Source organism: Chiloscyllium punctatum, chromosome 25 (genome assembly GCF_047496795.1).
Source record: "Chiloscyllium punctatum isolate Juve2018m chromosome 25, sChiPun1.3, whole genome shotgun sequence".
Taxonomy (NCBI): domain Eukaryota; kingdom Metazoa; phylum Chordata; class Chondrichthyes; order Orectolobiformes; family Hemiscylliidae; genus Chiloscyllium; species Chiloscyllium punctatum.
This window is the reverse complement of record NC_092763.1, coordinates 66,640,247-66,658,161: the sequence shown is the minus strand read 5'-3', so window position 1 is coordinate 66,658,161 and position 17,915 is coordinate 66,640,247. Positions and strand designations below refer to the sequence as shown.

At 41.5% G+C, this 17,915-nt stretch overlaps 1 protein-coding gene across 4 annotated transcripts in view; it reads left to right on the top strand.

Moving 5' to 3' along the window:
* The window catches only part of eda (ectodysplasin A), a 279,217-nt gene that overhangs the window by 240,496 nt on the left and 20,806 nt on the right, over positions 1 to 17,915 (top strand). For all 4 annotated transcript variants that reach the window (XM_072595466.1, XM_072595465.1, XM_072595464.1 and 1 more), the window contains exons 4-6: positions 54 to 233; positions 9,108 to 9,142; positions 14,207 to 14,258. In XM_072595466.1, coding sequence (XP_072451567.1) covers positions 54 to 233; positions 9,108 to 9,142; positions 14,207 to 14,258 — 267 coding nt within the window. The remainder of the gene's footprint in view (positions 1 to 53; positions 234 to 9,107; positions 9,143 to 14,206; positions 14,259 to 17,915) is intronic.

Sequence of the window (17,915 nt, the reverse complement as noted above, 5' to 3'; positions counted from 1 at the left end):
CCCACTCCCTAGATTTGGTTTTGATGTCGTTCTCTGTTTGACTTACCTCACAGGCAAAAAAATGGGTCCCCCAGGTCCGCAAGGTCCCCAGGGCCCTCCAGGTCCACCAGGACCCCAAGGCCCTCCAGGAATCCCAGGTATCCCTGGCATACCGGGAACAGCAGTGTTGGCAGCACCTGGGCCACCTGGTCCACCTGGCCAGCCAGGACCTCCAGGGCCCCCAGGACCACCAGGTAAGTGAACATTAGATCTGAGCAATCATTTATGTTCAGCATTGTGTCAGATGGCATATAACCTGCTGAGCAGTTCAGTACTTTGTATGTAGCTCTTTGGCCTCCATTGAATTTGAAAACTCGGTAGGGGAACCAAAGTAGCACTTCACTCGACTCTGAATGCATTAATTACTGTGTGTTGATCGGTATCCTTTTTAAAAACAATTTGCCCCAAAGATGGAATAATCCTAGAGCTTGTTCAATCCCACCTAATTTCACTTCCACCTCTTTAATTATATCTGGGGAGAAAAATGTTATATCCTCAATTGTGCACATTGAAAATAGCACCGACAAAGTTGAAACATGAATTTTCTTCCCAGGTGCAACTTGATGTAAGGTACATGTATGCATCAAATTATCTGATAAAGCGTACATCTCTCCAAAAAAAGCTGTGGAAGATAATAATTGGACATGCGATCATATTACTTAATAGGACACAGAGTGCATTAAATGTTTCTCCTCAACATTGCTTCCTTTCCATTTCTTAGCTACGTTCAATTGTGATTAGCTAACTGTCCAGAGAACTTTGAAAAAAAAGTATTACAACTTCTTAAATAATTGATGTGAGGGCCTATAACCTTTCAATTCCCTGATTCAATCTGAACTCTTTCCTGGTAGACTTTGACCAATGACATTTTGTCTCAGGTGCAAAGGTAATAATCAAATCAAGGCTCACTTGACTGTCACTTACATCTATGGAGAAGCTATTGTTTCCTGCTGTTGCAGCACCATCAATGGCTTGGCTGTAATAAAGGACCCGTTGAACTGTTTAAAGTTATGAGTGAAACAAAGCTTTACCAACAATTCCCATATAATGCATTGTGATGCTACTTTGACATGGCAATCTGCTCCTTCAGCGTGGGATTGATTTGATTCCATACATTCTTGGAGGCATGAAGTGTAAGCCAAAGATATATATAGGGAAGGTTGATAAAGGAGCCACTCTGGACTGTATTTATAATGTTTCTTAAAGCAGCCTTGTTGCTTGAACAGGTACAGTGTAGGCAAATTCTTTGATAATGGGGCCTATCATAGTTGTGCATTGTCCTCTCCTGACATCTAAACTCTTGTGCGATTGATCATTGCTGCTTATTTATTTTCTTCATCCTAACACATTTACAATGTATTAACCATCTTCTTCAACTGTTTCATCAATTACTCTTGTCCATCATATTATCAGAAGTGGAGGCATCCACTAATAATTGCACAGTGTGCAGTGTCATTCATGACTCCTCAGATACTGAGGCAATCCATGTCCAAATGCAGCAAGACCTGGACAATATTCAGGCTTGGGCTGACAAGTGCAAATAACTTTTGCACCAGTCAAGTGCAATCTCCAATAAAAGATAATCTAACCATCACCCATTGACAGTCAATGACATCACTATCACTTAATCTCCCCATATCCTAGAAGTACTACTGACCAGCAGCTGAACTGGACTAGTCATATAAATACAATGGTGACATGAACAGGCCAGAGGCTAGCAATTCTATAACAAGTGACTCACCTCCTGAATCACCAAATCCTGCCCACCATGTACAACAGACTATAGAATACTCCCCACTTGCCTGAATTAGTGATGCTCCTTTGATTTTATCCAGGACAAAGTACCTGCCTGATTTGCACCACATCCATAAATATTCTGTCATTTCACCTTCAAAGTTCAATAGCAGCAACGTGTGTTATCTACAAGAAGATACACTGCAGGAGTTCACTATGGTTTTTCAGACAGCACCTTCTAAACCCACGACCATTAGCAGCTAGAAGGACTAAGACAGAAGATACATGGGAACACCACCATTTGCAAGGTCCACTCCAAGTCACTCACCATCCTGACTTAGAAACTTAGCACCAGTCCTTCACTGTCGCTGGGTCAAAATCCTGGATGCCCTCCTTCATGCCTTTGCAGGCAATCCTTGGTAGATTTTTCTTATCAGCGTGTAGACTTCCAAGATACATAAGTGGCTTCAGCTTCCAAAACCAGAAATCCAGTACATCAGCACCATCAATTGGCTTGCACTAAAGGAGGAACTTGAGAGTGTCTGTGTCATGGGCAAAAATGCTGGTCCTGCCGCTGGCACCCACAACCTGTGAATGAATATATTAAAAAAGTATTTCCCAGCCTGATGTTAGTTATTGCAACAAAGTCCTTGAAACCTTGCTTTTTTTTCATGGCAAGGTATGAGGCAGTATCCTCACTTACACAAAATAGAAGCTTGTGGTGTACGGCAAACATCTCATGGGTAGAGCATTGGATGGCAAACAGGAAACAGAGTAGTGGCTTTTAGGTTAACCAGGGGAATGCCACAGTGATCTGTTCAAGGGCATCAATGATTCTCAATCTACATGAATGACTTAATGAGGGGACCAAGTGTATTTTTGCTAAATTTACTGATGGCAAAAAGCAAGTTGGGAAGTAAATTGCGAGAAAGACATCATGAGCCAAATCTTTTCTTCCTTTTATGTAAATATAAGTTCCGGTCAGTTTTTTTAGTTGGAGTTATCAATATGGGGCCAACGATTTCTCTCACAGTATCTTAACAAACTTGTTTCATTAATCACCTATCGTATCCTAGGATACTTCTCATATCTGATTCCGACTCCACTTTAACAAGCGCTCTTCCCACAGCAACTCACTACTCAGTGGACACCTGGAATTCCCTAATATCCCTTGTGGCTGCACCATCATTAAAAGCCTGTCATGACCTGAACAAGCACTATCAGTCCAGAGCTGCTCTACAGTTCGTGACATTGCCCCAACAAATGGCAGGCTAGGGGAAATCAGCCTGTGCAGGCAGGTGCCTGCTGAATGATTGGTGCAGAGGCCTGACCATGCTCTTTCCCCAGGACCAAGAGCTTCCAGACCATGCCAGCATGGTTCAGGGTTGTGACACAGATTAAAACAGTCTCCATCTCAGCCATCCACAACGAATGCCTAGTGCTGTAGGAAGACTTTCTCCACTACATCAAACAAGTGCCACCATTTCCTCTCCATATCTTTCACTGTTTGTGGGTCAAAATCCTGGAATTCCCTCCCTGGGGGCATTGTCAGTCAACCCACAGTAAATGGACTGCAGTGGTTCAAGAAGGCAGCTCACCACCACCTTCTCCAGGGCAGCTAAGAACAGGCGTTAATTGTTGGCCAGCTAATGCCTCTCACATCCCACAAATGAATAAAATAAACTCACTCTCAATCTATTTCTACTCCTTGATCTAGGTGCATGTCCTGCCTGAGTGTACAGTCTCCTTGTTGCCACGTTACAATGAGAGTTACAGCCTGTTCCGATATAACGCGATAGCTCCATTCCCGCATTATAAGTTATCATGTAATACAGCACAATTTTAAACCAATGGGACCAGATTGCATTCCAGCTAATACAGGTAAGGAAAGTTAGCCATCTAAATTCTTCAATCGCATTATAGCCAATCCATGTTGTAAAAACCGACTATACTAGGTACAGGTCACAATATTGCAGTGAAGTCTAGAAGTAATTTGCAAATGATTCAGAGACGGGCTGTGAGGAATCTTAAGGGCTGGCACATGACAAGCATGTGTGGAGCTCATGCCCATGGAGTGTGCCTTGAGGTATCAGGACCCGGTTTCCAACACTGAGATTGTTCGGAGTAAATGGTGACTTGAACCAGATAGGTGCTTGCTGTCGTTTCTTTGCCATGTTTCCTGATGTTGAGTTTTTCTGGCAAGGTAGCTGTATGCATAAGATGAGATGGGCTGTTAACAAGGTGTTGAACAAAGATGGACCTCAATGTCACCAGATTCCTCTATGCATTTCACCACAGCCCATGCAACTCACACCCCTCTGAGATTTTGCCCAGAGACTCAACAAAGGGATTTAGGTAGGCTGAGTGAAAGGGAAAAAATTGTAAGATGAAGTATAATGTGAGAAAATTGAAATCATTCGTTTTGGCAGGAGGAATAGAAAAACAGAATTTGATTTAGATTGACAAAGATTAAATATGGTACAGAAGGATCTGGATGTTTTCCAGCATGAATCTCATAAATTTAATAAAGCGTGCAGGTTGCAACAAGTGATTAGGAAAACAAATGTAACATTGCTGTTTATTGCCAGGGAAATGAATTGTAAAAGTAGAAAAATTTTACAACAATTATATAATGCATCAATCTGAAGTACTATGAACAATTTTGGTCTCTTCACTTGAGGAAGGATATAGTAACATGAGAAAAGGTTCACTCAACTGATTTGTTTGGATGAAGGAGTTCCCTTATGATAGTAGATTTAATAGTTAGGGCTCCATGAGAGATTAGAAGAATGAGAGGTTAATTTATTGAAACACATGATCCCGAGGAGACTGGACATGGTGGTTGCTGAAAAGATGTCTCTTGTGGGAAAGAACTGTTCAACTGGTTAGACTGTTCAGCAGAACTGGCCAGAAGCACTTCTGCACACAAAGGGTGCTAAATGTTTAGAATTCGCTTCCACAAATGGAATGGATCTTGGATCAGTTGTAATTTTAAATCTGAGATAGATAAACTTTTGAGATTAAGGGAAATGGGCCAAAGACAGTAATATGGAGTGAGGCCAGAGATCAACCATGATCCCCTTGAGTCGCTTAACAGGCTTGGGGGGTTGAATGGGCTACCCCTGTCGCTATGTTCCTATGTTAAGGATTAGATTTCAGAATACAGGAGCATTTATCTATGAATTTGAGAAACTTCTTTGCATTCTTTTCAAATCATTTTAAAGATTACTGTTGAATTTACTTCCATCACACTTTCCACCAATTTATTTCAGATAATAACAACCCTCTGACGATATAAAACAAAACTCTTGATATAGTCTGTGATTTATTTGCCAATAATTATAAATCTATGACTTCTGGTTTGTGACCCTGTATCACAAGAAACAGTGCTCTTTGTTTATTATATAATAACCATGCAGAATTTTGCGCACATCTTACTTTCTGCTTAATTTGCTGTGCTCTAAGGAAAACAGCCCAGCTTTCTCCAGTCTCTCCACTTAACTGATGAATCTCACTAATGAAAACAATCTGGCAAATTTCTTCTCCATTCGTTCTAATGCCTTGACATATTTGCTAAAGTTTCCAGAATTATAAAGATTACTCTTATTGAGAGCTAATTGTATATATATTGTCACATATTGGTGCCCAAGAAGTTAAACTTGGCTTATTTTCTATTGGATTCGGTTGTCGAATTAAGAGACTTATTTCATGCTTTGCAATGTCTGATAAAATAACTTCTGTGAGTTGATTAGTAACATGCTGTGAAGATAAGATTTGGCATTCAAAGTATGTCAAGCTAAAACCAGACGTAACACTTGTTGCAATAAAAGGCAGCAATCATAGTTGTTTAATCAGTATCTTTGCCATTTAAAGTTGGCAAGATGATTTCAATTTTGAATTTGCAACATTTTCATTTATGCCTATTAATTCATAATCAAATTGCAATCTAACCACAAAGAAAACTTCCAAAGCTGTGCAGCAACGAGTTAAGATTGATTCCCCCAGACAAGAACTGAAGACCTAGAGGCAGGACTAGATCTTGAGACTACATAAGCATTCATTAAGATCATGACTAATCTGATGGCAACCACAATTTCACTTTCCTGACTATCCACATACCCTTTGATTCCCTTGTCAAACAAAAAGAGATCAAAGTGAGCCATGATCTTCTGAACTAAGGTAATATCTTTCTACTTGTGCTATTGTTAACTAATCCCTAATTAACAGAGTTACACTATCACAGTTTCCTCCCTTCCCTTCTTATCGAAATGTCAATTACCCTGAAATATCTAAGTCCCAGGGTTTGAAGTCACATCCCTGAAATAGCTGTCAGGGAATACATATTTGTTTCGATGTGCGCTAACAATTCATCAGTCAAGCTGCAAACATTCAGATATTGAGCCTAATGTTTATAAGTTTGGAGAAAACTTGGATTGTTCAGCTTTGCAACAAAACAATGAAAAAGATTATTCTGGACTAATGTATCAGAATACATATTATCGAAATGGTGAATCCAAAACATTATTTAAAATAAAATGCTCATCCTCTTGGCATTTAGTTATTGTCTAAAGTGGTGAAAAATTAACTTTGGGTAAGTATCATCCTTCAAAGTGATCGTACATAACATTAGCTACGGTGTAGGGTCGTGGAGACAATAACGTTAACTAATTATGGATCAAATGGATACTGTGAGGGTATTTGAGGTCCATGCAAATGGATAAATTAATTTGATTCCATCATTGATACTTAATTTCTGAAATGGCTTTTTAAAATTAAGAGAACAAAGAATGATACAGCATAGGAACAAGCCCTTCAGCCCTGCAAGCCAGCACATTTTGCCCTTCCATACTAAAACTGTCTTCACTTACAGAAATTTGTGCCCCGCTATTCACTTCTTATTCATGTATTCACCCAGATGTTTCTTGAATACTACTCCTATGTCTGCTTCCACCACCTCCTCTGGCAGTGCATTCCAGACACTCACCATCTTTTGTGTAAAAAACCTGCCTCGTACATCTCTTTCAAAACATCCCCCCTCACACTCTGAACCTGTGTCCCCTAGTAATTGACCCCTCGGAATAAGCCTCTTATTTTCCACTCTATCCATGCCATTCACAATCTAATAAACTTCTATCAGGTCACCCCTCAACCTTCCGCATTCCAGTGAAAACAAATCCAGTCTATCCAACCTTTCTTCATAGCTAAAATCATCCATGCCAAGCAACATCCTGGCAAATCTTTTCTGTACTCTCTCCAAAACTTCCACATCCTTCTGGTAGTGTTGTGTCCAGGACTGTATGCAATATTCCAATTGTGACCTAACTAAAGTTCTATAAAGCTGCAGCATAACTTGTCTATCGTAATACTCAGTGCCCCTTCCAATGAAGGCAAGCATGCCATAAACCTTTTTTACAACCTTATCTACCTGCACTGCTGCCTTCAATGATCTGTGGACCTGCATACCCAGATCCCTCTACATATCAATACTCAGAAGGGTTCTGCCATTCACTATAAAATTTCCACCTGTACTTGACCTTGTAGAATGTATCACCTCATACTTATCTGGATTAAACTCCATTTGCCATTTTTCTGCCCATGATTCCAACTGATCAATATCCTGCTGTATCCTCTGACAATTCTCCTCACTATCTGCAACTCCACCCATCTTCATATCATCAGCAAACTTACTTATTAGGCTTGCTACATTTTCCTCCAAATCATCCTCTCAAATCACAAACATAGAGGTCCCAACACTGATCCCTGTGGAGCACTACTAGTCACAGCCTCCATTCCAAAAAGCATCCTTTCAGCGCTACCTTCTGTCTCCCATGACTAAGCCAGTTTTGTATTCAACTTGCCAGCCCACCCCAATACCATATGACTTCACCTTTTGTACCAGTCTACCACGAAGGACTTTTTCAGAGGCTTTACTGAATTCCATGTGGACAGCATCAACCATTTCCCCCTCATCAATCATCTTTGTCACCTCCTCAAAAAACTTGATCAAATTAGCGAGGCACGACTTCCTCTGCACAAAACCAGGCTGTCTATCACTAATAAGTCCATTTCCTTCTGCATGCATATAGATCTTGTCCCTGAGAATCTTTCCAATAAATTCCCTTCCATCAAAGCGACACTCCCAGGTCTGTAGTTTCCCAGATTATCTCTGCTACCTTTCTTAAACAATGGGACAACATTGGCTATTCCCTAATCCTTTGGGACCTCCCCTATGGTCAAAGAGGATACAAAGGTGACTGTCAGTGCTCCACCAATTTGTTCTCTTGCTTCCTTCAATATGTTGGGATAGATCCCATAAGGACCTGGGGAATTATCTACCTTATTACTTGTTAAGATGCACAACACCTTTTGCTTTTTAATAGCAAACTTTGCTTAGAAATTCGACACTGCTTCCCCTGAGATCATCCTCCACCAATTCCTTCTTTTTGGTGAATACTGACACAAAGTATTCCTTAAGAACCTCACCAACCTCTTCTGGTTCCACACATAGATTCCCTCCTCTGTCCTTGAGTAGGTCAACTTTTTCCCTGGCTACTCTCTTTTTTTTATATACATACATAGATAACCTTGAATAACTGAATGTGTGGTTTTTTGCAATGTAATGGGAGATGATATTCTTTTCCAATGTAATGGGAGATGATACTCTTTTCCTCCAGGAGAAATTTTCAGCTGAATAAACTAGCAATTATGTTAATGATGTGGCTTTGTTAATTTGCCACTGGTGAACAGGATTGGATAGAGGGTTTTGGTAGGAAGTGAAGTCACAGATCTGCAGAAATTTGAGTAACCCCTGATCATCCACTGGCATGTTGGTACATGTTGGAAGAGGGATTTTGAAGGTGTCTCTCATTAGAACAGGTTGTAGGATGGAGAGTTTGAGTCTTGAAAGGCCTGGGTTATCAAAATCCATGCCAGGGGAGTGCTTCAGTTCCTCTTGGCCTCTCAAAGGTAAGTCTAGAGAGGAGAAAGAAAAGATCCTCTCTTTGAATAGCTTTTTCTGTTTCTGGTCATTCCTCTATGTACAAACGTCTCAGGCTGGGCTAAGGATTGCATTCAATCCCCAGTAGGATCCTCTATCATACTTGCATATTTCACGAAAGCGGCCGCAAAACTTGGGAATGGCTGATCATCAATAATAAATCCCACAGGGAATGTGAATGGCTTCAGTGTTCCATTTCCACCGGCAGGAAAGTCAACCTCGGTAACAACATGAATACCTTAATAATTTCAAGAACAAGCAGACTAAATCTACAGATAACCAGTCACAGATACATTGTCATTTCCAGGTTTTTTTCTGATTAATGTTTATTTTTCAGGCACTTCAGACAAAGCTGCAGACAGTCGGCCACCAGTAAGTATATAATGTTCGCGTGTAATTGTCATGCATATTTAGCTTTTATTTTAAAAGGATATAATTGAGAAATTCAATGATTTTTAAAGGCTTTTGTCTTTAATCTCCTTTCGATTTTGGCGACAGACAAGTTAGAGGAATAAAACTTTTCAGGATTTTGTAGTTTTTGGCAATGACCATGTTTGGGCTGTCTCAAACTGAGCTCCAGACTTTTTACTGGGAAAGCTTTCATTCAAATACATTTAAGGTACTTCAACCTGCAATCGCAACTCCCTTTTAGCCCTTTTAGGGCTGCATCTCTTTGGCATTTTGAAAATGCACGTCAGATTGTCTGAGGTGATTGAGCCCTGCCATAAGTTGTGTCAGAGGCCAATCAAAATCAGGCAGGACTCTATGCTTATTATTAGGACAATGCAAATTGATTGAGATTCCAGATGCTGTGAGGAAATGCAGGTTTAAAGCAGAACGATTCATATGGGCTCAGTGGTTAGCACTGCTGCCTCACAGTGCTATGGACCCAGGTTCAATTGCACCCACAGGCGGCTATCTGTATGGAGTTTACATGGTCTCACTATGTCTGTGTGGGTTCCCTTTGGTACTCTGGTTACCTCCCACAGTCCAAAGATGTGCAGATTAGGTGGATTGGCTGTGCTAAATTGCCCACAGTGTCCAGGGGTGTGCAGGTTAGGTGGATTGGCCATGATAATTTAGGAACAGGGCAGGGGGCTGGGTCTGGATGGGATGCTCTTTGTGGGTCATTGGGCTGAATGGCCTTTTTCCACACTGTTGGGATTCTATGATAAGATGGGAAAGAAATTAGTCTCTCTTTGTAATGATGATCAGATAGATTATAAAAAGGTAGAACAGGATAAGAACACTGCAGAAGGATTAGGCCATTCGGCCCAATGAGCTTGCTCCATCATTAAAAGAGACCATGGCTCATCAACTGCCCCTCTGCCATTAGTTTCCCACACTATCCATATACCCCTTGATGTCATTAGCAGCCAGAAGGTTTCTTGCTTGACCATGATCAATATTTGAGCTTCCAAAACCCACCAAAGATTGACATTTCAAATTCCAATAAGTAAAACCAAAGTCAGTCCCAAAGGGTAGATAATTGTGGAATGTTCCTTGTTTTCCAAGGTCTAGAATGAGGAAATAGGAGTACAACATTAAGAAGTTTCCAATCAAGAGGAGGAGCGATTTCTTCTCGGAGAAATGAGGCTGTGAATGCACTTCCAGAGCTAAGTCAGCGTGAGATTGAGTAAAGGGGTGAAGGAATTGAGAAGATGGGGATAAGACGAGTACATCTCTAAAACTCATGTGTAAGGCAAAAATTGGCATCAACTTTGAGGTGGGATGGGGGGTCGGTGTTGACTGACCTGTTTAGCTTCTATGCATTTCAGGGCACGGTAGTTCATTCCACTTAGCTAAGCGGGGAGGGGCTTCAGGTTTTCTCTGATAGTGGCCCCCAGGCTGGGGTTTGGAGCTTGTGTGTATTTTGAGCATCAGTGGCTCCTATTTTTTTTTAATTGGGTCAGCACCTGCACAGAAGGGATGCAGCCAGGCCTAGGAGTAGATTATACTATTACACACAACACCGTTGCTGTCGGAAGCAATGGTCATTTGATGTCGAACTCTGGTTCCAGGACAATCCCACCTTAAGTGATAGAACTTTGCCACAGGGTGGAATATTCATCGTCTGCCTTTTGTTTCTGAACATGTTGAGATCATTGTTGCACAGTCCCAGTCCTGGAAGCACAATTGTGGTAATTAACACCAGATGCACTGTACACTTCACTCTCCTAGGCCCTGTCTTGCACCTAGATCCAATATTGCAGCTTTAGCCAGGATAGAAGGTTAAAAAAAATTTGCTGTAATTGTCAGCAGTCACTGTCTCTCCATCTGTTTAGTACTAAAAATATTGCCAAATTGTCATTTGGGAAACCATCTGAGAATTAGGTGTCATCAAATTGAGAAGGAAATCAGGAATCATGGGAGTAGCTGCAGATACGTTAGTAAGGCAGAATGACCATTCCTGCTCCACATGGCCCACAGGCAGAGTTGGAAAGACACGTCCAGCATGTATCAGGAGCTTCGCACCTCCATTTCTCTACTGGGATTCCTGTGCAAACATGGACAACAGCAGTTACAAAACAAAACTGTTAAAATAGAGGCATGCAATCTCATTTAAAAGATTTGAGGGACCAACATATTGAGAAACTCCTTTCACGCAGGTTGGTTAGGAGTTAGAATGCATGCTGGACATAGATTCAATTGAAACTTTGATTGGAGAAATAGTTGAAGGTGAATCATTTGCAGAAATAAAAGGGAAGCATTGGGAGAGTGACATTAGCTTGATTCGTGTCTGAAGTGCTGGTGCGGATTCAGTGGGTGAACGTAAAACAGGGAAAAGATTGAGCCCAGTGGAGATGGGGCTTTCAGTTGAATAACTTGTTGACAGCCACAATCCAAACACAAGTTCAGTGAGGAAATAGAAGCCAACTGTTGTTCATGGAATTGAACATTAGTGTATCTGAATTGTACTTTCCAGACTCTGGCCACATGAACCTTAGCACTGCACAATTGAGAGCACAGAGGCAGTGTGAAAAGACCCTCAGGAGCAGTGATTGGGGAGAGGATTTGGAACTATGAGGAGCTCTTAAGTTAGAAAAATAACTCAACAAGTGCATAAACATGGAGACACGTGATAGGGAAACTCAGAAGTGTGTCACAGAGTCATACAGCATGGAAAGAGACCCTTCAGTCCAACCAGTCCATGCCAGCAATAATCGCAAACTAAATTAGTCCCACTTGCTTGTTCTTGGCCCATATCCCTCCAAATATTTCTTATTCATGTACTTATCCAAATGTCTTTTAAATGGTGTAACTGAACCCTCATCCACCATTTCCTCTGAAAATTCATTTCACAGATAGACCACTCTCTGTAAACAAAGAAAATTGCCCCCAAATCCTTTTCAAATCTTTCCCCTCTCACCTTAAAAATATGCAAGCTAGTCTTGATATTCCTCACCTTAGGGAAAAGACACCTATCATTCACCTTATTTCTACCTCTCATGTTTTGAAAAACCTTTCTAAGGTCGCCCCTCAATCAACAATGCTACAGTGAACAATTTCTCAGCCTATTCAGCCTCTTCCTACAACTCAACCTTCAATCCTGGCAACATCTGGTAAATCTTTTCTGAACCCTAACAGGGCAACCAGATTTGGACACAATACTCCAAAAGTTCTTAACAACTTTTGAAGCAAGAGTCTGCCTCAGTGTGCAGTAGTTGGACAGTGATAGTGGATCTGTAGTTCGAGGTACAGATAGTCTTATTGGTAATGTTAGGCTGAATCATGCCAGAATAGGCAGTTGTGTTTGCCAATTTCATGGAAGATTTCTGTCTGTGAGTCTTAGTGAGTTTTCTTGTGCTCTCTTTCCAAACTCACCTTATTAACTACGTATTACACCCTTATGGTGGATTACACATTATCATCCCCCATCTCACAGGATTCCAGGTGTCAGCACCATCTGTAAAGCCCAAGTGTGCAGCCAGTCAAGCATCTGCAGTCTGCAGCTGCCCTGCACATTTCATGTTATTTGCCCCGGACATGTTAGATAGATGGTAATTGTTATCCCGTTTTTCTGATGGGGACTTGGAGGTCCTGCTAGGCGGAGATGAGATGTGTATGATCACTAGCCATGGAAAGTACCCTGAGCTGTTGATTGATGGAGGCCAGTGGCATTGATGCAGTCACCAATTAGCGTTTGGGCTTTCATGTTGGTAATTGTCACCGTCTACTTTCTGTGTTGGTGGGGGTGGGAAAATGGGAAACTACTTATCATTGAGGCAAGATGATATAATTATCTGATGCTAATTCTTGCTAATGCATGCAAATAGGCCTCTTGCTGCTCACTAGTGAGTCCCTCATCTCACCATTTGATTGGAAAATGGGACTTTATACTCTCAATGGTAATCTCACGTGATTCTTTGAAATTTCTCACCAATGCCTGCATTGTACAGAGATTGGGCAGTTTGCACATACTGTTTCTAAACAGAGAAGGTGGGGAGAATCATCCTGGGCTATCACTGATTACTCTTCTCCTATGACCCCCTTGCCAGTGGTATTATCAGATTTATCATCAGATATTAGATGTAGATAGGGTTTTGGTGAAGCCATACATCAGCAAGGGTCAGGACTATCACAAGGAAATGGGACATAAGAATCAAAGTAAACTCTATAACTGCATTGATTTTATGACCTTCACTCACTCAGATAGATGGCAGCTCAGCTTTTAAAGAATTGTTTTAGTGAACCAGAGTACATCATGAAACATAATGATGAAGTTGCATGGTCCAAAGATCCACTGGCAGGAATCTAGGAGCTGAAGCTATATGGGCCCTCAGGGCTGCGCTGTGCAGTGAGATGGCCAATGGTATTTTAACTCCATCTACTTTCCTTGATTTTCTAACCTTTAATGCACCTGCTTGTTGATTTTGACAAATATTAAAAATCTACCGTGCACCGTATGGAGCTGGACTTGGGAGAACAATCCCAGTGCAGTTAGCTTACTACAGCATTGTGTTCATTGTATGTTATCAGATGCAAGTTTCTGACAAGTGTTCTAAGCAGCCATACAGAAATTATCTTTTAGTTTTGAGACATGGAAAACATTGTGAAAATCTGAAATATGAGATGCAAGTACAAAGTACTGGAAATATACAGTGGCCTATTAGCACCTAAAAGGAAAGATTATCATATCATTAGTATGCTGTAGCCAGAAGATGTTGAATTAGCTGATGATATGGTGATCTTTGGGTTAACGCACTGGAATTGAATATAACCCAGTTTTTACTTCTGAGAAATACAAGTGAACTTTCCTCTTTGCAGTACTAATTAGTTCACTGTGCATTCTTATTTTTATCAACTTTATCTTTAATTATTTGATGTTTGATGTGAGGCTGTCATTACAACTCTCAGTTCAAGACCTTGCACTAATGACTTGGTTCATTTCCTGGTTTGCTATTCCATGTGTAACATTTGCATTGTTGCTTGCAGATGGCAGTGGTGCACCTCCAGGGGCATGACTCAGTCATTCAAGTGAAGCAAGGTAAGATTTAAATTCAAGAAATTATTAATAATATTAATATATTAACAGCATTATAAAAACTGCCAGTTCAATGCTAAGCAAATGAAGAAGTCACTAATCATCTCTTTTTGCATTATATGACTGAAAACAATATAACCCTAGTAACTTATCATAGGATGGCTACAGCACAAGAGACCATTCCACCTGTTAATTCCCTGTTGTTTTCTGTAGGATCAATCCAGCTAATCCTGACCATCGGTCTTTCATTCCAGATAACTATCCAATGTCATAAAAACGTTTCTCCTCTATTTGAATTTGCTATATACATTAATTCTGTGTCCTCCAGTTCTCAAACCTTCTCACAATGGAAGTAGTTTGTCCCTAGGTATCCTGTCTAAACCATTAATAATTACAGAGAACCTCTATAAATCTCCGCTGCGCTCCTCTTTTCTATGTTTAGAAGAACAACCTCAGCTTTGTCTATCTGTCCAGATAGTGTCTCATCCCTCAACCCATTCCAGTATATATTTGAACTCTTTCTAAGGTCATCCCATTCTTCCTTCAGTGTGATATTGAAAACTCCCCTTATAGTCAAACTAGTGTTGGACAAAGGTTTACCCATGTGGGTACAATTACAACATTGAGATGACATTTGGATAAGTACATGAATAGGAAAGGTTGAGAGGGATATGAATGAGAAACAGGCTGGTGAGGCCTGTTTGGAATTATGTTTGGCATGGACTGGTTGCTCCAAAGGGTCTGTTTCTGTGCTATGTGACTATCTGCTCTAAATGCTGCCGTTCAGAAGAATCATTCTCCTAGCCATCCATGTAATCAGCTTCACATGTAAATCCACAATACCATGCAAGATCCTGTCCACTACCCCTGTTGATGTATTTCACTGCCTCTCTTGTCAATCTGCGCGTACGGAAGCCAGTTTGGATGGACTGCACTTTTCTCCGGTTAAACAGATTCAGATACCATTTTCAACAACTACCGTAAACTCCATTTTCTGACATTGATCCCTCCCAATTCCCCAACCACTGTTTCAGACTTGTAATAGACTTTTGCAATCTCTACATCCTATTAGACACCGAGAGTGTGGCTTCAGCTCAATGAAAGCCTTGTCAAGAATGCCATGTACTTTCCTTCCCTATGGAACTATTTTTAGTTTATCCCTCATACGTCAGCTATGTCAACACCTTTATCAGCTCATCTGCTGCTCAGACATACATCATCACAACCAGACTTGATTATTTCAAAGTTCTTCTGGTCAGTCACCTATCTTCCACCTTCCATCAACATCAGCACATCCACACTGGCACATTGTTACTTCTATTGTGTCCCATACAAGTTCTCATCAAAATTCATCCTGTTTACTAGCATAGACACTTGATTCTGTCAAAGTTTTCAATCTAACATTTATTTTCCCATATATAAATCAATACGTGACTTCAAACCTCACTCTCTTTGGAATCTCCTCTAGCGGACAACTTCTCCTGAGATCTATTTGTTTCTGATTCTGTCCTTTTTCCCCGATATTCTTAAGATATTATTTCAAAACCACCTTCTCAAATAAACCTTCATTCATTCCACTATATATCGTCATATTTGATTTGTTGTCCATTGTCTTGATCGGGTCCTGTGAATTGTGTTTGCAACATTTTCATGGAATCCCTGTACTGTGGAAACAGGGCATTTGGTCCAACAAGTCCACACTGACACTCCGTAGAGTAATCTACCTGGACCCATTCCCCTATCCTATTATCCTACACTTATCCCTGATTTCTGCACCCAACCTATTCATTCCTAAACAATATGGGCAATTCAGATGGCCCATTCACCCACCGTGTTGGATTGTGGGAGGAAACCAGAGCACCTGGAAGAAACCCACACAGAGACACGGGGAGAATGTGCAAACTCCACACAGACAGTAGCCTGAGGCTGGAATCGATCCCAGGTCTCTGGTGCTGTGAGGCAGCAGTGCTAACCACTGAGCCACCATGCCACCCAATGTTTGAGCATTAAAAGTGCTGTATACTATGCAGCTTGAGATTGACATGAATAGTTCTGGGGATGAGAGACTTCAGTTATGAGGTAGTTAGAAGAAGTTGGGACTGCTCTCCCTGGAGAGATTTGATAGAGGTTTTCAAAATCATGAGCAGGCTGCACAGACATTTTCATGCAGCGAGTATTTGGTCATGGAATGTCCTGCCTGGGAGTGTGCTGGAGGCAGGTTCAATTGAGGCATTCGTGAGGTCATTGGATGATTATTTGAATAGAAATACGCAGCTGGCATAGGAGGGAGGGCTTCAGATACGTAGATAATTGGGATGCCTTCTGGGGAAGGTAGGACCTGCACAAGAAGGACGGGTTGCATCTAAACTGGAAGGGGACCAATGTCCTGGGTGGAAGGTTTGCTCGAGTAGTTCGAGAGGGTTTAAACTAGTATGGCAGGGGGGTGGGAACCTGAGCTGTATACCAGAGGTGAGAGTTGATGCAGATGAGGCAATAGCAAGAGGTAGACCAGCTAGTGGGAAGGATTTTCCTGGGAAGGAACCAAGGTATCAGCTTTAACACAAGGAGTATCAGAAATGTGATGAAGTTAGAGCATGGATCAGTACCTGGTGCTATGATGTTGTGGCCATAACAGAGACATGGGTTTCTCAGGGGCAGGAATGGTTGCTGGATGTTCCAGGGTTTAGAGCATTTAAAAAGAATAGGGAGGGGGGAAAAAGAGGTGGGGGTGTAGCACTATTAATCAGAGAGGGTATCACAGCTACAGAAGCTTCCATTGTCAAGGAAGATCTGCCCACCGAGTCAGTATGGGTGGAGATTAGGAACAGCAAGGGAGCAGTCACCTCTTTAGGGGTTTACTACAGGCTCCCTAATAGCAGCAGGGAGATGGAAGAAAGCATAGATCGGCAGATTTTGGAAAAGTGTGGACGTAATAGGATTGTTGTAATGGGTGACTTTAACTTTCCCGATATTGATTTGAACCTCCTTCGAGCAGAAGATTTGAATGGAGCTGTTTTTGTAAGGTGTGGTCAGGAGGGTTTCCTAACTCAATACGTTGACAGGCCGATGAGGGGAGAGGTCATTCTAGACTTGGTGCTCGGCAATGAGCCGGGGCAGGTATCAGATCTTGTGGTGGGAGAGCTTTTTGGTGATAGTGACCACAACTGCCTCACATTCTACATATCTATGGAGAAGGAGAGGATTAGGCAAAATGGGAGGATATTTAATTGGGGAAGAGGAAACTATGATGCGATTAGACATAAGTTAGGAAGCATGGATTGGGAGCAATTGTTCCATGGTAAAGGCACTATAGACATGTGGAGACTGTTTAAGGAACAGTTGTTGCAAGTGATGAATAAATATGTCCCTCTGAGACAGGCAAGAAGTGGTAAGATAAAGGAACCTTGGATGACGAGAGCGGTGGAGCTTCTCGTCAAAAGGAAGAAGGCAGCTTACATAAGGTGGAGGAAGCTAGGGTCAAGCTCAGCTCTAAAGGATTACAGGCAGGCGAGGAAGGAGCTCAAAAATGGTCTGAGGAGAGCGAGCAGGGGGCACGAGAAAGGCTTGGCAGAACAGATTAGGGAGAACACAAAGGCATTTTACACTCATGTGAGGAATAAGACAATGGTCAAAGAAAGAGTAGGGCCGATCAGGGATAGC